The following is a 21243-nucleotide window of genomic DNA, read 5'->3' as shown; positions in this document are numbered from 1 at the left end:
AAGTAATGAAAACTTTCATGTTCTGTAGAATGAATGATGTTTCCTGGCTAAAGATAAACACATAAAAGAGTGGGTCAGGTAGAGGCCAGCTGAAACTGTACCAGGAGTTTTCTGGGTCACCCTGGCCCTGTCTCTTTCATGCCCACAGTAGGCTGTGGGAAACAGATAGCCCAATGGAACTGGTTAGGTTTGAATTTGGATTGTTCAAGATTTGATTCTTTATCCTCTCAGTCTTAGATTCTGGATAGCTAATAATAAAACTGTTGTGGTACACATTTAATAAATAATAGAAATTTAAAAAGTAATACATCCTGTATTTTAACTATCATAATCCTGTAATATAAACATGCTTATTTCATACAACTTTCCTTACTCAGTTTATCCTTGATTTTTCATAGCCTGTTAGTGCTTATTTTCATCCTTTTGCCTTGAGACAGGATTGTGTTGTGTATCTCAGAAAGGTCATGAAATGATCATCTTTTTGACTTTTCTCTTGAGTACAGAAATAACAGGCATGTGCCACTGCTCTTTGTAGCACGAGGGCCGGCTTGTTGGGGTTTCTTTCCCACCTGGTACCCCACAGCCGGCATGCCCCAAAGAAAATTACACACAGGACTCCATAAGATTATAAACTGATTGGCCCATTAGGTCAGGCTTTTTGTTAACTCTTATAACTTATGTTACCCCATTATCCTTATCTACATTAGCCACATGGCTCCGTACCTTTCTCAGTTGGGCAAGTTACATGCTGCCTCTTCAGTGGTCTGCACAGGAATGACAGAGGGAGCTTCCTAGAATACTCCCAGTCTCTTTGCTTCACCTCTACTTCCTGTCTGGCTTTCCTGCCTATACTGCCTGCCTGGCCAATCAGCGTTTTATTAAAATATGATTGACAGAATACAGATAATTCTCCCCCACCAACTCTTGACTAATAGATTATCAGCACTGATGAGGGCCGGCTGACAGTTCTGACACAGCAGCCATTGCTAGTGTCAGTGTAAGCAACTGATCATAGATATTGGTATTACTGTAGCTGCAAATGAATAGGTAGAGAATGTGTGTAAATACACACTTGGGATTTACATGGTGCCATTTAAAGTTCAAGCATATCTATGAAAATGTATTTATTGTTACAGTTGCCAGATCAATTCAAACTATAATTTAGAAAGCATATATAATTTGTCACATATAGTACATATGAATCAGCATACAGAGAATAGAACTAAAGGCATATTTTTAAATATTTGAAAAATTAATTTTTGTACTGCTGGGAATGGATATAGTATCCTCTCATGCTACACATACAGGTATCCATGAATATACAGCAAGTTTAGAAGGATTTTATTGGAGAAATGCTACCATTTTTATAAGCCTTTTATTCACTTAATTCAAAGCAATATCACTAAGAAATTAAGATAATAAATAGTCATAGAAATCTTGGCAATTTTATCTGAGACTCATTCACAAAATGGAATATATATTAAATACCTTAATTTTGAAGACAGGATAGATAATTGAGTTATCTGTAAAATAGGAGTGTATATATAAATATAATAGGATCCTTTTAATAAGAGTAAATTAGGCCATCAAGCAATATGTAATTTCAGGCCAGTGTGGTTGGCAGTTTCCTCTCTTTTCTTAGTGATATGAATCAAAACATCAAGTCTTACTAATCCTGATATTCCTGTCTCAGTGAAATTCTGTGCACATTCACTTTCTTTGTAGAACAGTAATTCTTATGCAGGTGTGTTCTTGCAGGAACTTTTGTCAGTGTCCCTTTCCCCAGGACAGTGGACTGTAACAATACTGGGTTCTTAATGATGTGGTTAGTTAAAAACTCATTTAAGTTAATTTGCAATAATGCTAAGGATGTCCCTAAACCAATCTGATTAGTATTCTTAAGAGAAAAAATAATAGGGAGGCATAAACATTACAATTTGACATACTCATTCAAGGGAAGAGCTTGGTGCAACACAGCAAAAGCATAGTCATTTGTATGCCAAGCAATGACGCCTCAGAAAACATATAACCAACATTTGATAAAGGACTTTTAGCCCCAGATTTGCAAGAAAATGATCTCTCTTGTTTAAACCATCCTGTCTGCTGCATGTGCCTAAAAAATTTTATTTGGCAGACGTATACAATGATACAATGGTAAAAATACATTTTCCATCTTTGTGTGTCAGGTATTAAACATAGGATTTCATACATGCTAGAAAGTGCTTTATTAGAGTTCTAAGTATAATCATTCCTCTTTTTACTTTTGAATTTGGGAAAAAGTCTCACTTATGATGACCTTGGACCCTTCTTGGAGTCCAGCTAGGGCTTAGCATCTAGAGATGTTAGTATTATGGGCAAGTATATCCAGGCTCAGTTATTTTTTATTTTTTAGGAGGCTATAGTGAGATAAACAAAACAATAGGACAAACCAGTAAACCCTGCCAGTTGTGGTGCACGTAGTATATTACATACTGCAATTCCAGGCTGTTACTTGAGGGACAGCTTGTTGGGGTTTCTCTCCTGCCTGGTCCCCGAGCCATTTAGTCCCAAAGAAAATCACACAGAGAGTCTACATTAGGTTATAAAGTGATTGGCCCATTATCTCAGGCTTTCTATTAGCTGTTGTAGCTTTTAGTAACCCATTATTCTAGTATATGTTAGCCACATGGCTAGGTATCTTTTTCTGTGCCACAGGTCACATCCTGCTTCTTCTGTGATCTGGGAAGGACTGGGAGGAATAGGCTTCCTTCTTCTCAGGATTCTCCTGTTCTTCTTGCCCTGCCTCTACTTCCTGTCTGGTTGACCTGCCTATACTTTCTGCCTGGCCAATCAGCATTTATTTAAAACATGATTGACAGAAATCAGACAATTACTCCTCACCACCAGGTGAAGGAGTCTGAGGCAGAAAGCTGAGCAGTTGAAGGTTTTCCTGAACCATGTAATGAGTTCTAGTCGGCATGTGCTGTACAAAGAAACTGTGTATTTCAAACCCAATAAACCAATCAATCAAGCAATCAACCATATATACAACCCATAAACCAAACAGCTAAATAAAACAAAAACAAAAAGAAAATCAGTAAAAAAGGAGAAAGACTATAAGTGAAATATAGACTTTCAGACACATTTTATGTAAAGAAATATAGTTTTAAGTGGATGAATAATAATTGCACATATTCACGTGGCAGCATCTTCTAAAGTGACTTGTTTAGCTGAATTAATGTATTAAAAAAGTTACACAGAAGGTCAGAGTGACCTGTGTGCCTGAAGTCATGCCTTATGCTTCACTGGGAAACAAGTTTTGTGATCACACTCTTGTGACATTCTAAGTTTTGTCCCTCAATGTATTCAGTCTACTGATCAAACCTGAATATTTAGTGTTTTCTTATCTTTGCTCATCTCCAATATTTTTTGGGGGTAAAGAATATGTGAACACATGTCTTTTAGTAATATTTTCTTAAGAAAAGTCATCCAATGTTGGAAAATGGGCTTATTAGAAGCCTTACAAACTCTTGAAAATGAAACATAAGCCTAAGGTGTTTACTCAGTCTTTGAATTTCAAACACTTTTTTTCAGATGTGAAGTATTAATGAATTTTTGCAATTATGCAAAGGAAATGATTAAAATATTAATGAAATAAATACATTTTTTTCTGGTTAATTTTGGAAAAAATATCTACTTATTGAGTAGGTACACATAAAACAATCAGATTTACATTTGGATTTAAAAACAAAGCTAAGGTACTTTCTACCACCCAACTGACCATGCAAACTACTAGTCCCATCCTGACCCCAAACACGCCTATCCTCCTGCAACCTTGGTGGAACTCTGAAACACAGCTTGCTTCAAAACTGAACCAGAAATTAGTGACCAGCCACATGGTGGTATACCTCACTCTCTATGACCTCCATAGTGGGACAAAATCCCAGGCCCCTCTCCCAACTGCCTTGGCTTTTCTGGCCAGCCATCAGGAGAGTTTCCTGCAGGTAGGCTGCCCAAATACCTAACACCCATCAATTGGATGATGCAAGATACTAGCCCCATCACAACCCCAAACTCACCTATCCTTTTGTAACCTCAGTGGAACTCTGAAACACAGCTTGTTACAATACAGAGGGGACCAAGAGCTTGCTACAACTCTAAGGTGACCAATAGAGAGGACCAAGAGTGTGAACCAGGGGAGAAGATGAAGAGAACAGGTTAGAGAGGCCTCAGTAGCTCCCTGAGACACAGACATTGACAGTACAGAGCAGACCAAGAACAATTCCCAAAGACTCAGACAGACATTGCAAAGATTGGATCAAGCTATAAAGACACTGCCAGTCTCATTTGAAGGAATAGGTGGGTAGGCGCCAATGCCAGAATTCAACCAACAACAAAAAATCAACATAGTAACACCAGAACCCAGTGATCACACAAGAGGAAGACTTGATCATCCTAACCCAGAAGAAGCAGAAGAAAACAACTTTAAACGTAACTTTATGTAGATGATGGAGACACTTAAAGGGGAAATGAAAATCACCCTTAAAGAATTGGAAGACAGGCAAACAAAAAATTTGAAGAAATTAACAGATTCCTCAAAGAAACCTAAGAAAACCAAGAAAAAACGATCAAACAGATGAAGAAAACAGTTCAAGACTTGAAGACTGAAATAGAGGCAATAAAGATAACACAAACCAAGGGAATTCTGGATATGGAAAATCTGGGTAAATGAACAGGAACTATAGAGGCAAGTATAACCAACAGAATACAAGAGATAGAAGAAAGAATCTCAGGTGCTGAATATACTATAGAGGAAAACATTAAATCCAACAAAATTTTAACACAAAACATCCAGGAAACCTGGGACACCATGAAAAGACCAAATCTAAGAATAATAGGTATAGAAGAAGGAAAAGAACTCCAGCTCAAAGACACAGAAAATATATTCGACAAAATATAAAGAAAACTTTCCCAACCTAAAAAAGGATGTCCCTATGAAAGTACAAGAAGTTTACAGAAAGCCAAAATATACTGGACAAAAAAAAATCCCTTCGCCATATAATAATGAAAACACAAAACATATAGGACAAAGAAATAATATTAAGAGCTGCAAAAAAGGGTCAAGTATCATACAAATGTAGATCTATCAGAATTACACCTGACTTCTCAATGGAAACCATGAAAGCCAGAAGGTCCTGGGAAGATGCGCTGCAGACACGAAGAGACCACAGATGCAAGCCCAGACAATACCCAGCAAAGATTTCTTTCACCATTGATGGAGAAAACAGATTTAAACAATATGTATCCACAAATCCATCCCTATAGAAAGTACTAGAAGAAAAACCCTAACCCTAGAAAGCTAACTGCACCCACAAAAAACAGGCAACAGATAACCTCCTACCAGCAAAATCTTCTGTTTGTGACAACTCTACAATTTAGTCAACCTTTAGGCTAGTTTTGAAGGATTTTGTGTCTTTTGTTTACTTGTATCCCTTTCATTAGAAGCCTTGTTGAATCCTCTCTAGTAATGTCTCTTTTGTACTTTGTTTATCAGAACTCCTCACAGAATTATTCTTAATTCAGGGACCTTCCTTTCTCTTCCTCCGTTTCTTCCCCTTCATTGCTGCTATCTTATACTACCCTGTTTCTCACCATTTCTTCTGTTCCAACTGCTGTTATTCCCTCTGAAACTCAGGCTACTTCTCTCCCTCTCCTTCTAGTCATTTTCTCTAGTATTCTCAGGCCATATTCATCTTTCTAAGTACTGTAGATGTTTCAGTTTAGTGCTACAAATGTATAAAACATTTTACTGAATCCCAATGACACTATAAAAGGAACAGAACCTAGATTTTGGCATTTCAGACCTCATTATACTGCACTGTTACAAATTTTTTTCTGATCTCAGGCTATGCAACTATTGTATGCAAAGAGACACCTTGTACTCTTAGTATTATTCAAAAGATCAGGGTGATATTCATGGATGGGAGCAATAGCTTTTTATTTTCTTTCTTCCGATGTTCATAACTCTAACATGGAACTACCTTTGATGGCCTCTATGTGGTGGCTGTGCCTGAACACTTTTTATGACTGCCATCATTCTCCACCTTCTTGTCTCTAAATAAGAACCTTGGTATCTTATATTTCTTTGCCTTTTGAGAAATTTTGTGAACAATATCCAGTATGCATCCTTAGAGAACTGGGAAAGAATGTTTACTTATTCATTCTTCTATACATTTTTATAGAGCACCCCTTTCATATATCAGTTTTAATTATTTAAGTGCTTCAGAAGTAGATGCTAGGAAAACTGACAAAACCCCTTTGAGATTAAAGACTTTGATTAAGACATATGTGTGATATATATGAAAGAAAAAATTTCTAAACTAATATATAGGATTTCATCTACTGATAGAAAGTACAAAGAATCCATTGTATATTGGACATGTTTTCTTGATTTTCTATTTAGGGGTGCTCAAGGTGATAGAAATAAAATGGGTGTAAATCCAGAGCACAGGTGAGATGGAGGGAGACTTGAGACTGATGCAGCAGGAGGGCTGAGTGGAAGGGCAGAATAGACAGGGAGTTTGAGGAGAGATAACTGACATTAAGGCCTTTGAGAGAGTTGTGTGTATGTCTGCTACTGTATAAGCTTCTTAAGATATATTCATATATAAAAAGGAATTAATTGGGAGTTAGCCTTCCTCCTAGACATGAAGGCCATCAACTAAAACTGAGATTCTGGAATAGGATACCTACCTAGAAATTATTTATGAACCGTGTTCTATAGAACTCTCCAATATTACAGGCTATTGATACTGCTCTTGCTTATGCCCATTACTTGGTGGTGAGGTCCCTTTGCTGAAGATACCATACATTCAATTCAAAACATAGGGAAACAAAGCTCATTTCTTCCTAGAAGCTTCACCCATATTTTCTAGCTTGATAGCATTTATAATGTAAGCATTCCATCACAGGCAAATAGTAATAATCAATTTTATATAGCTGTGGATCCTAAAAGCCACAATAATTGCTGACCTGGCAGAATATACCCTCTATTGCTGTATTGGTACATGTGTTATGCATTTCTTTTTGCATTTCAGACTGCTTTACTGACAGAGCTCATTCCCAGCATATTCTTGGGAAGAGCTACCTGAGAGTAGATATGCAGAGGCTCTAGGGAAGTATGTAACATGTGGCTGTTTTTCTGCTGTGAATATAATGTTAAAATGATTTCTAAAAAGTTTCCGTAATAAATTAAACCATTGATTAGTTCAAATTTCCACCATCATCAGCATTTTTTGGCATAAATAGTGCTTTATGCAGACATTCATAACTTGGAATTAGGCAGTGAATGAGAATTTGGGAGTGCTCATCTTAAATGGGACCACCACATCATACCCCTTTCCTAAGCCTAAAGTGTCAAAAGTAAATTAGAAATGGGAAGATTGTAAAAACCAGAGGCGACATATAAAAACACTGAAACTATGTTTTGAGTACCCAACGTGTTCATTTTTCAAACATACTCCCAGTGGTTTTAAAAGAATGCGTAAGACCTGTGTAAAATAAAACCTTACAAAACACAGGTATTGAAGAATGATACCTTCAATTATCAAGTTTTATGAAGTTTTACTTCAAGGTGTGGAACTCTTGTCGTTTGGTGGCTAGTGGTAGAAACACAGTCATTTTCAAGGATGGGGCCCCAGAGAGGCTCCTTATTCTCACACAGATATCCTTACACTCATAAGCATGCTATCAGTGTTGAATAGACACAGTAGGTTAAAAAAAATAAGGAAAAAAAGTGAAATTGTGAGAGAACAGTGGTAGGAGGTCGGGGAAGAATTGCAGCTGGAATTCGGGGTGAACTTGTCGAAAACACATTGTATCTATGTATAAAATTTTAAAACAATAAAAACACAACAAAAATGTATACCTCCAAAAGTCCATGTCCTTACTAGTATTGTGGCAATGAGGCCTGATACCTTGGGAGAAATACCAAGGAAACAAAAATTTTTCAAGTTTTAATGAGGTTCCCAAGATTACAGTCTCATAAAACTCTCTTGAGTCATTATCACTTGGTTCTTTTGACATTAGTAGCTACTATTTAATAGCCTTTAGGCTAGAGAGTACAACCTTGGAGAAGTAACCACTGTAAATAATGATCTACTGTCATGGCTTCTCTTAATTTCTAGAAATGATGGTCTGACTTTGCCAGTCCAAAATTAATTCCCCTCATCAAAGAAAGGCAAATGTAATAACAACAGAAAATTGTCTATATGTGTGTTTGAAGCTATGCACCTTACAGCTTTTCAATGCCATGAGTACTTGCCTATCTGTGAGCAAAGAGAAGATTCAGTGAGGTCACTGATGAGTCCTATATGCTCAAGGGTAAGTATCAAATTGGATACATGTTTGTCTTTAATCCAACTTGAGACTTTGATCTGCCATGTTTCTTCTCTTTTGTGATTATCACTGAACCTAAAGAGGGAGGAAGATTTACATGATAGAAGAAGAACAGAGATTCTGCAGAACCTAAAATGATCACTGGTTCCTTGAATATTATTCTCAGAGAAATGACCTTCTACATGATTATATTTATATCTGTACATTAATTCCCATGAAATGTAGAAATCAAAAGCACAAAGAAGTCTGAACTTGAATTTATCATTTGATTCTGGTTCTTAATTTCATTTTAAAGTGGTAGCTTGGAGAGGACTGGGATTTCATTTTAATGTTATTATCTTTCTGTTCTCACAGCTATGAAGCAAGGAATGGCTTCAAAAAATGACTCTTCAGTGAAGGAGTTTATTCTGCTAGGATTGACACAGCAGCCAGAGCTCCAGCTGCCTCTCTTCTTCCTCTTCTTGGGAATCTATGTGGTCTCCGTGGTGGGGAACCTGGGCTTGATTGTTCTGATTGTTTTGAACCTTCACCTGCACACCCCCATGTACTACTTTCTCTTCAACCTTTCCTTCACAGATCTCTGCCTCTCCTCTGTCATAATTCCCAAGATGCTGGTTAGTTTTGTGAAGCAGAACATTATTTCCCATGCTGAGTGCATGACTCAATTCTTTTTCTTTGTCTTCTTTGTTATTAATGAAGTCTACATTTTGACAGCAATGGCTTACGACAAATATGCTGCCATCTGTAAACCCCTGCTTTACCAGGTCACCATGTCCTATCAGGTCTGCCACTCGATGATGGTAGGTGTGTATGTAATGGGGTTTGTGGGAAGCTTGGTCCATACTGGTAACATGTTAAGTCTTAGCTTCTGTAATGACAATATCATCAATCACTACATGTGTGATGTACTTCCTCTCCTGAAGCTCTCCTGCACACATACTGCCATTAATGAGCTGGTTGTTTTCATTGTTGCGGGTATCAATGTAACAGTGCCCTGCCTGACAGTCTTTATTTGTTACACCTTGATCCTGTCCAGCATCCTTGGCATCCGTTCTGCAGAGGGGAGGTCCAAAGCTTTCAGTACCTGTGGCTCTCATGTAATAGCTGTTTCTCTTTTCTTTGGAGCTGCAGCATTCATGTATCTTAAACCTTCTAGTGTGGCTGGGGATGAAGATAAAATATCTTCTATTTTTTATAGCATTTTGGGCCCAATGCTGAATCCTTTCATCTACAGTTTAAGGAACAAGGATGTCCACATTGCACTGAGAAAAACTTTGAGGAAAAAAATGTTTACCTAACTGTATTTGTTATGGAAGTAAATCTTAGGTCATGCGACACATAGGACATAAAGGATCATTCATTTGTATATATGCATGAGGCCCTGGATTTGACCCCCTGTATTGAGAAACTTCAATAACAACAATTAAAATAACATCAAAATACGAAAAGCAAAACATGAAAGAAGACAACCAGAACTGACTAAAGTAGTGTGCAATTAAAGCAATTTAACATTACACAAAATTAAATTAAGTTAATTAACAAGGGAAATTTCAGAAGTAAAGACAGTGAAGAATGATTAACCCATTATCTTTTAATGACAGAAAGCATTATTTATTCTGTAATTATCCAAAATCATATGTATCATTTTTCAATATTGAAAACTGATCAAATGCATTTGTGCAGCCAGCTACTAGTATGTTACACTCCAGTCTTGGGAGGCATGATGATTTAAATATACAAAGCAATGAATGATAATATACTCAGAAATAATATGATCATGAGATCTTTTAAAACTACGTCTTTGAATATTTTTGTAGGTTGTTTGGTGTGTCATATTCATATTCTCTTGTATGCTAGGCACGTGCTCTTTCATTTATCTATATCTTAATCACAATTGGGATTGAGAATCATCTTGGAATAGTTGTAGATTTGTTTTTGAATTATTCTTTATATCCTTAAATCAGTTTAATAAAGAGGAGTTGATGAGTCTGTTATGATTCCAGTGTTTGCAGACTAAAAATGAAACAATTATGGTCTTTTAGAATAAAGGGAACTTATATTATATTTTCTAATTATGGACCTGACTGGAAGAATGTATGTATAAAAACATACTTTGTATTCATGGGGAAGAATTTGACTAATCAGTTTTAGTTGTCATTGTTAATGGTATTTTGTCTTGTCTTCAAAAAATTACATAATCTTAATTTATTATTAGTCACCTCTCTATTTTCTAACTTAATTTTTATAATATACAATGAATGAGTTTATTGAAGAGAAAATATAAACTGAGCATCTATCCTATTTTAGACATCAAGTTATCAAGGATTGTAGCTTGAGAAAGGCTGAAGATATTTATGATCTCAGAAGGCTACAAACTAGTAAGTTTTTGATAAAACTAGATTTTGTGATTGTGAGTATAACGGAAAAATAATATGCAAAGTCTTGAAAGAATGTAATTGTACTGAAAATAACTGTCTTACTCTTTTGGATGGGCTGGTTGAAGGACTTATTCTGAAGAGGTGGCAGGTGTCTTGACTGAATGTATGGTTGCCAACAGAACATCTAAGTAAATGGAGGAACAGAGCAGAGTTTCAGAGACAGCAACAATCTCGATGATGACAGGAAAGGTTTTGGGAAACAGATGAATGCTGTGGAAGAAAGGCTGAGCAGAAGAGTGTGCATACAAGTGTGAAGAGTGATAACATGAAGTTGAAATAAACTAGGAATGGAAAAGAATGGATGTAAATAAACACAATAAAAGTCTGAGTGTTATCAATCAAACATCTGACAGCTTTTCCTTCCTTCTCCAATGTCCAGAAGCATGGTCAATGTTCATTTGTAACTAATGGAGCTTCCAGGAAAATTTTTTACTGAAATCCATGAAATAAAAAATTTAAATAATAAAAATTTGCATGCCCTGCTGGAGGGATGATGCTAACTGTACACACCTGAAAAATGTGTCAGTGTTAGAAGATGTCAGCTGAAATGGCAAAAAGACTTAGGTGGGTGCTCCATGAGCTTATGTTGGCATGAGTTTAGTAAACTGTGTCAAATAGAAGGACCAACAGAAATTATTTGGTTTTGAGTTTGAGTTCTTCATGTTTTGAATCTTAATTTGAATCTTAGATTCTGCATGTTTCTATTAAAACTTCTGAGTTTTACATTACATAAACGATAAATAATGATACATATTTTAAAAGTATTATATGCTTTGTTTTAAATACAATATTTAAATACATATATGAATTATAAACTTGTAAGTTTTTCTACTTAATTTCCTTGAAGTAAGTATGTACTTGATACTCAATATCTTCTCACTGCTTACTTTTGAAATTTTGCCTTGAGACAGAATTATGTTGTGGATTTCAGAGATGGCATGAAATTATCATCCTCTTGTCTTTATCTCTTGAGGACTGAGACTATAGGCATGTGACACCACCCTTGGCTTAACAACCTATGAACACTGATGATGGCTGCTGGCTGTTCCAACATAGCTGCCATAGCTAGTATCTGTGTATGCACTCAATTATAGATAATGTATCACTGTCACTGCAGTTGAATGGGGGAGAGTTTGTGTTAATACACACTTGGAGTTAACTCAGGACCATTTAAAATTCATATATATCCATGAAAAATATATTTATTGTTACAGTTGTAAGATCAATCTAAATAGTGATATAGAAATCAAATGTAATTTGGCACATACAACACATATAAATTAACAAATGGAAAAAAGAACTAAGGGAATATTTAAAAATAGTTAAGGAAAATAAATTTTTGTACTGCTGGGAATGGATATAATATCTTCCAATGCCAGACAAGCACCAATACCCATGAATATACAACCAGTTTGAAAGTATTTTATTGGGGAAATAGCACCATTTCCATATACTTACTTTTTATTCAGTTAATGCAAAGCAATAATACCTAAAGAATCAAGACAATCAGGAGTCATAGAAGCTAGATTATTATATCTAAGACTCATTCACAAAATGGAGTTTATATTGAATGTCTTATTTCTGAAGTCAGGGTAAATTGTTGAGTCATCTGTAAAAAGGAATGTAGATGTACATATAACAGGATCCTTTTAATAAGCATAAAGTTGATCACCTAGCAGTAGGTGTTATCATGCTTGTGTGGATTGACAGCCTCAGTTCCCTTCTTAGTGATATGAATCACAGCATTATGTTTTACTAATTCTGATATTGCTGTGTCAATTCAGATCCATACAGTCTTCACTTTCTTTGTAGAACAGTGGTTATTTTGTAGGTGTGTTATGCACGAACTTTTGTTAGTGTCTCATTCCCCAGGTATCAGGGGCCAACCTTGAGAAACATACCTTTCTTCAAAGTGGAGGCATAGTGTAATGGAAAAATTAAAAATTGCTGCAGGATCCCCGGCGGCAGTAGGCAGCAGAAATGCCTACTGCCCAAGTGGTAGTAGCGGTCCCCAAGTGGTAGTAGTGGGCCATGTGGCAGTAGGTAGGGGACAATAGGTCCCAAGAGCAGTCAGTTCCAGGTAGAGACGGCTGCCGGTCCTTGAGCAGTGGCTGGTTCCAGACAGAGAGACACGTGGTGGGTGGGCAAGAGACAGAGACATGGATAGGCATGACATGCAGAGTGAACTTGGATATTGGATATTTATTAAGTGTTTATGGAAGGGAGGGGAAAATGGGAGAAGAGAAGAGGAGAGAGAGAGGAAGAAAGAGAAAGAGAGAGAGAGAGAGAGAGAGAGAGAGAGAGAGAGAGAGAGAGAGGAGAAGCCAAAGCTGTCTCTCCGAGAGGGAGACAGAAAAAGAGAGAGAACTCAGATTGGATGCTGAAGATCAGCCTGTCTCAGCAGATGGGGGAGGGAGTGGGCATGACTTGTCTCTTAAAGAGACAGAACAGATCATTACACATAGGAATTTAGAAATACAGTAAAAATATGAAGATGCAATGAAAATAATAATACACAGAAACATGTAGGATGGTATTGGATGGGAGTTTTTCAATGAGTACTGAAATTTGCCCATGTTTAATTTCCAACTGCTTAATATACACCTGATCCCCCAAAGTAGAAGTAAGACAAAAGACTGCATTAACATACCAATTCAAAGTCATGGGCTACATTCATCATACTCAAGCCCTAGACTCACACCCTAGACCAAACACTGTAGGCAAAGCACTCCTTGTGTGAAATCCCAAGTTATTTCCATAAAGGGAACTGGAACTTAGTTGGATCCTTAGACTTTTGTTTTAGGTAGGAACCAACTGCTTCTCTCTTTCAGGATCACAAGGTCTGGCACCTGTTTACAATAGCCTTGAGAGAGCAAAACTCTCTGATTTACAACTAGGTGGGACCTTTGTTTGAGGTAAAAGCACAATGACCCTGAATGAACTAGAAACAAGCCCCAAACTCTCTGACCTTTGGCCTCTTTTGGCCTTCACACCCAGGACAGTGGACTGTAACAGTTTATAGGTTCTTAATGATGTGATTATTTTAAAGCTCCTTTAAGCTAATTTGCAATAATGTTTAGGTTGGCCCTAAACAAATAAGACTAGTGGCTTTGAGAGAAAAGAAATGGTAATACATAAACATTAAGACATGTTGAATGAGAGCCATGTGGTTCGTTCTGTTTGTAGAGCCCCTAAAAGTGGGACCAGCATCTATCCCTGGTGCATGAGCTGACTGTTGAAGCCCATTTCCTATGGTAGGATGCTAAGTTCAGTCTGGATACAGAGGGGAGGTGCTTGGTCTTGCCTCAACTTGATGTGCCAGAATTTGTTGATTCCTCATGGGAGGCCTTACCCTGTTTGGGGAGTCGATGGGATATGTCAAGGAGATGTGTGGGGAGGGATGGGAGGAAGTTAGTATGTAAAATAAAAAATTTGATCCAAAAATAAGAGAACAGACTCCACAAATGTGGGGATGTCAAACTTATGCCCCATTCTGTCACCCTAGAACAATCTGAAGGCTGAATTGAAGTGTTTGTGCTTTGTTAAGGTAAACAGGCAGTCATCATAACATAGAAATAATCATATTTCAGGACAATAAAGTGAAGAAATACATGTTATGTTGTTCATCTGTGTGGTCTAAGAGCTGTGATTTTCAAGTTAGCTGAAAGTAAGAGAAGCTACTAAGGTTTCATTTAGACTTCATTAGCATGTAAAACTTTGGTTCATTAAATCATCAGGACATTATAAAAATGTTCATGTTTGTCCACTTGGGAAAATTCTCAGCTGTTGTTTTTAAACAATCAGACAATAGGACAACTCTTGGAAGTTAAATGATGACTGATCTCAATGCAAAAACTCATTTCACTTGACAGCGATTGGAGCTTGTTTTTTCTGGATTGACTACAGCTCAGAGATAAGGATTCAAGTAGTTGCAAATTCCATGTTGCACAGTTGTAATTATTTTATGGAGGCTTTTTATAGTAACAGAACAAAAGAAAGTCACAAATTAATACACTCTTAAAATACCAGCAGGGTCATCATGTAGGAGATTAGAACAAAGTGGAAACATTTTTTTGTAGTCTCCAGATGCTACCTGCTTACATTTTTTTGCCTATGAGTTGATAGAAATTAATAGTTAGTACATTCATAAAAGAGTTTGCCTGATGTTATAAGTGTGAGGAGGTAGAATAAATGAGGGATGAGTGAGGAATAACTATCACTAAATTGTAAATGGGACATCTGCATCATACTCCCACACCTCAAGGTGCAGGCAACTTCTTGGAACATAGAGCAGAAGAATTGTAGAAGAGAGAGAGTGCTCATTGACTGGGAATCAGTTTCCTGTGGATATTACAGTGAAACAAAACAGAGAGTTATAGCAATTGCCTGTATCCCAGTGTACATACTTGATTTCAATCTGTAAAATGCAAAGAAATAATTATTAATCAGTATGATAAAATATAAATATATTCTAAAGAGATAATCATTTTTCTCACTTTTTTTGTCTAAAAACCAAAGTACAGCTTTTCTTTATAGCTCTTAAATATGGACACTTGATTATTTGTATATAGAATCAAAAAGTGAAACAGCAAAATATATAAATAATATACACTGCATATGTTTTGTCTAAAAATAATACAAATTTTATGATTCCAATTGCTCAACATCAATTTCCTTATATTTCCTCTGTATAAGAAACTGTAGAGGAGCTTTCTACAGCTTTGGTGAAACTCTGAAACACAGCTTGCTCCAATACTGAAGGGACTTATGAGGTGAGTGAATAGCCATGTGGCGGGGCACCCCACTCTCTAAGACCTCCACAGTGGAACAAAACTTCAGCCCCTACCACAACTCCCTTGGCTTTGCTAGCCAGCCAGCAAGGAGCTTCCTGTGGCTAGGATCCCCCCAAACCCAAAACCATCCAGTGGCTCCTCCAAAGACTAGCCATACCCCATCCCCAAACCTGCCTATCCTCCTGTACCCTAGGTGGAACTTTGAAACACAATTTGTTCCAATACTGAAGGGACTTAAGAGGCAAGTAAACAGCCACATGGCAGGACACCCCACTTTCTGGGACCTACAAGTGGGACTAAACTCCAGACCCTTCTCCCAACTACCTTGTCTTTTCTAGGCACCTAGCAGGGAGTTTCCTGTGGGTAGGCACCCCCAAAACCCAATCCCATTAACTGGACCACCGAAGCTACTAGTGACACCCTGCCTAAGAGCTCAGAGCTTGCCAGAATACTGAGGTGATCAATAGCTTGCTATAACACTGAGAGAACCAAAGAGAGAGCACCAAGAGAGCAAACCAGGAGAGAAGACCAAGAAAGCAAACTTATAGAGACCTCAGAGGCTTTCTGAGACAGACATTGATGGTACAAAGCAGACCAAGAAAAGGCTCAACAGTCACTGCAAAGATTGGACCAAGAGGCAAAGGCACTGCCAGCCTCATTTGAAGGGTTAGATGGGTAGGCATCAATGCAAGAATTTCCCCAACAACCTAAAAAGCAACATGGTAACACCAGAACCCAGTGGTCACACAACAGGAAGACTTGATCATTCAAATCAAGAAAAAACAGAAGAAAACAACCTCAAATGTAACTTTATGAAAATGATGAAGATGTTTAAAAAAATGAAAAACTCCCTTAAAGAAATGGAGAAAAAGACAAATAAAAATTGGAAGAAATTAATAAGTCCCTCAAAGAAACCAAAGAAAACGAAGAAAAAAACTTTCAAACATGTAACAGGAAGGCTACTTGTTCATCCTGGATGCCTGGCTAGCTTAGCCCTGAAATAACCACAAGGAAACTGTATTAATTAAGCCATTGCTTGGCTCATTAGCTCTAGTTTCTTATTGTCAAATTCTTACATCTTAATTTAACCCATTTCTATTAATCTATGTATCACCACGAGGTTGTGGCCTACCAGCAAAGATCCAGCATGTCTATCTCCGGCGGTGGATCCATGGCTTCCCTATGACTCTGCCTTCTTCCTCCCAGCATTCAGTTCCATCTTCCCTGCTTACCTAAGTTCTTCCCTGTCAACAGACCAAGGTAGTTTCATTATTCATTAACCAAGAAAAAATAACACACAGACGGAAGGACCTCCCACACCACAAACAGGAGAATCAAACAGTTTAAGGTTTGAAGACTGAAAAAAAGAGGTAATAAAGAAAACACAAACTGAGGGAATTCTGGATATGGAAAATCTGGGTAAATGAACAGAAACTATAGAGACAAGTATAACCCACAGAATACAAGAGAGAGAAGAATCTCATGTGCTGAAGATACTATAGAGGAAATAGACTCATTGATCAAAGAAAATATTAAATCCAATAATTTTTTTTAATACAAAACATTCAGGAAATCTGGGACACCATAAAAAGACTGAACCTCTGTTTTTCAATAGCCTGCCTGCGGAAAGGTAGGCCCCTTGTCAGCTCAGCGAGATTCCTGGACAGCAAGGGGCACTGATCCTCTAGCAGAAGATCCATCAGAGGGGTGAGTTTGCTCCTGACCCATGGTAGAAGCCCGGCAAGGAGGAGCTCAGACATTCCCGGACCCCCTTGACTCCCTGGTCACTCTGCAGGGGCTGCTCCACCCTATTAAGCCCTCTCACCTCCTATCCCATTCCAACTTTCACCCAGGAACCCCTTCCTTTATTCCTCCCTTCCTCCTTGGGGCCATAAAATTCCCCAGCTCAGCCAGCATGCACGCTGGGACTGTGCTGTAAGTGCAACCTGGTAAGAGGGAGTTCATGTGTTTCAATAGCCTGCCTGCAGAAAGGTAGGCCTTCTCTCAGTGAGGTCCCTGCCCATCAAGGGAACCAGACCCAATGCCAGAAGATCCATTAGAGAGCATTTGAAGGAAGAGATGGGCAGACGCCAAGGCAAGAATTCTTCCAACAATCTGAAAAACAACATGAAAACACCAGATCCCAGTGACCCTACAACAGAAGGACTTGAACACCCTATTACAGAAGAAGTGGAAAAAAGTGCCATTATGAAAGCAATAGAGTCCCTTAAACAGGATATGAATAACTCCCTTAAAGAAATGGATGAGAAGTATAAGAAAAAGTTTGAAGAAATGAATAAATTTGTAAATGATACTCTGGGAAACCAAGAAAAAACAATCAAACAGGTAATGGAAACAGTTCAAGAATTGAAAACTGAAAAGGAAGCAATGAAGAAAACACAAACTGAGGGCCGACTGGATATGGAAAATCTAGGTAAACAAACAGAGACTAAAGAGTAAAGCATAACCAATAGAATACAAAAGATAGAAGAATGAATCTCAGATTCTGAAGACGCCATAGAGAAAATAAACACTCTGATCAAAGAAAACAGCAGCCCTGGGGCCACAAGATCTCCCCAGAGCTGCTCCCTGGCACTCTGAGCCTGGGCTGTGGGCTCAGCCGGGCAGGGGCACTTCCTGTGCTCTGAGAGCCTGCCTGACAGGCAGGCCCTGAATCACCTCAGCCACATTCCTGGCCAGCAAGAGACAGTGATCTTCTAGCAGACATCCATTGGAGGAGGGGTGAGTTGCTCCTGGCCTGAGGACTTCGGCTAGGAGGAATTCAGACTTTCCCCACCCCCCTCGACTCTCTGGTTGCCCTGCAGTGGTGGTTATACCCTGCTGAGCTCTCCCGAATGCCATCCCAGCCCTCATCCAGGTACACCTCCCTCTCTTTCTCCCCTCCCCCTGGGGCCACAAGATCTCCCCACAGCTGCTCCCTTACATGCTGGGACGGGGCTGTGAGTGCAACCCGGCACGAGGGAGTGCCTGTGTTTCAATAGACTGCCTGCAGAAAGGTAGACATTTTGTCAGTGAAGTCCCTGCTTAACAAGGGAACCTGACCTGGTACCAGAAGATCCAATATGAGCAGTTGAAGGAAAAGATGGGCAGACGCCAAGGCAAGAACTCCTCCAACAATCTAAAAAACAACATGAAATCACCAGATCCCAACGACCCTACAATAGAAGGACTTGAACCTCTTAATTCAGAAGAATTGGAAAAAAATGCCATGATGAAAGCAATAGAGTCCCTTAAACAGGATATGAATAATTCCCTTAAAGAACTGGATGAGAAGTACAACAAAAGGATTGAAGAAATGAGTAAAGAAATGGATGAGAAATATAACAAAAAGTTTGAAGAAATGAGTAAATCCGTGAATGATACACTGGGAAACCAAGAAAAAACAATCAAACAGGTAATGGAAACAGTTCAAGAATTGAAAACTGAAATGGATGCAATGAAGAAAACACAAAACGAGGGCCGGCTGGATATGGAAAATCTAGGTAAACGAACAGAGACTACAGAATCAAGCATAACCAATAGGATACAAGAGATGGAAGAACGAATCTCAGAGTCTGAAGATACCATAGAGAAAATAAATGCTCTGATCAAAGAAATCAGCAAATCCAACAAATTCTCATCACAAAATATTCAAGAAATCTGGGACACAATAAAAAAAAACAAATCTAAGAATAATAGGGATTGAAGAAGGAGAAGAACTGCAGATCAAAGGCCCAGAAAATATATTCAACAAAATTATAGAAGAAAACTTTCCCAACTTAAAGAATGATATTCCTATGAAGGTTCAAGAAGCATACAGAACACCGAATAGACTTGATCAAAAAAACACATCCCCTCGCCATATAATAATCAAAACACAAACATACAGATTAAAGAAAGAATATTAAGAGCTGCAAAGGAAAAAGGTCAAGTAACTTATAAAGGTAAACCGATCAGACTTACACCAGACTTCTCTATGGAAACCATGAAAGCCAGAAGGTCCTGGATAGAGGTACTGCAGAAACTAAGAGACCATGGATGCAAACCCAGACTACTATACCCAGCCAAGCTATCATTCACTGTCAATGGAGAAAACAAAATATTCCAGGATAAGAACAAATTTAAACAATTTGTAGCCACAAACCCAGCCTTACAGAAAGTAATAGAAGGAAAATCGCAACCCAAGGAATCCAACATCGCCAACACTGCCTACAATAACTCAGACATCTAGCGACCCTTCACGAGCTTAACTCAAAAAAGGGACACATAAAAACTCTATTAAACAAACAAACAAAAAATCATAATAACCGGAGTCAACAACCACTGGCCATTAATATCACTTAATATTAATGGACTCAATTCACCTATAAAAAGGCACAGACTAAGAGATTGGATACGAAAACAGGATCCAAAATTCTGCTGTTTACAAGAAACACACCTCAACCACAAAGACAGACATCTACTCAGAGTAAAGGGTTGGGAAAAGGTTTTTCAAGCAAACGGACCTAAGAAACAAGCAGGTGTAGCCATTCTAATTTCCAACAAAATTGACTTCAAACTAAAATCAATCAGAAGAGATGGAGACGGACATTTTATATTCATAACAGGAACAATTAACCAGGATGAAGTCTCAATCCTGAATATCCATGCCCCTAATATAAAGCCTCCTACTTATGTAAAAGAAACACTTCTAGAACTCAAGGCAGTCATCAATCCACAGACACTAATAGTAGGAGACTTCAACACTCCTCTCTCAATAATAGACAGGTCAATCAGACAGAAACCCAGCAGAGAATTAAGAGAATTATTAGAGGTATTGAATCAAATGGACTTAACAGACATCTATAGAACGTTCCACCCAAATAGGAAAGAATATACCTTCTTCTCTGCAGCTCATGGAACCTTCTCGAAAATTGACCACATACTCGGTAACAAAGCAAACTTCCACAGATACAAAAAAATATTAGTAACCACCTGTGTCTTATCAGACCACCATGGATTAAAGTTAGAATTCAACAACAGTGCTACCCCCAGGATGCCAACAAATTCATGGAAGTTGAAAAGTCAACTACTGAATCACCCCTGGGTCAAGGAAGAAATAAAGAAAGAAATTAAAGTCTTCCTTGAATTTAATGAAAATAAAGACACAACATACTCAAACCTATGGGACACTATGAAAGCAGTGCTAAGAGGAAAGTTCATAGCACTAAGTGCCCAATTAAAGAAAATGGAGAAAGCACACATTGGAGACTTAACAGCACACTTGAAAGCTCTACAAACCCAGGAGGTCTAGAAGACTGGAAATAATCGAACTGAGGGCTGAAATCAACAAAATAGAAATACAGAAAACAATCCAAGGAATCAATGAATCAAAAAGCTGGTTCTTGGAGAAAATCAACAAGATTGACAAACCCTTATCCAAACTAATCAAACGGCAGAGAGAGAACTTGCAAATTAATAAGGTCAGAAATGAAAAGGGGGCATAACCACAGACATAGAGGAAATTCAGAGAATCATTAGATCTTACTACGAAAATTTATATGCCACAAAGTTGGAAAATGTAAAAGAAATGGACATTTTTTTTAGATAAGTACCATATACCAAAGTTGAACCAAGACCAGGTGAACAATCTAAAT

At 37.9% G+C, this 21243-nt stretch overlaps 1 protein-coding gene across 1 annotated transcript; it reads left to right on the top strand.

The window, feature by feature from the left end:
• Positions 1–7088: 7088 nt before the first annotated feature.
• On the top strand, positions 7089–9674 carry LOC125409882 (olfactory receptor 8B8-like). The gene is made up of 2 exons (XM_048449055.3): positions 7089–7104; positions 8743–9674. Exon 2 carries the CDS (start codon positions 8745–8747, stop codon positions 9672–9674), a length of 930 nt encoding a protein of 309 aa, XP_048305012.3. The 5' UTR covers positions 7089–7104; positions 8743–8744.
• The last annotated feature ends 11569 nt before the right edge of the window (positions 9675–21243 follow it).

Source organism: Myodes glareolus, chromosome 4, assembly GCF_982192425.1.
Source record: "Myodes glareolus chromosome 4, mMyoGla1.1, whole genome shotgun sequence".
Classification (NCBI taxonomy): Eukaryota; Metazoa; Chordata; class Mammalia; order Rodentia; family Cricetidae; genus Myodes; species Myodes glareolus.
This window is presented reverse-complemented; position numbering and strand designations above follow the sequence as displayed.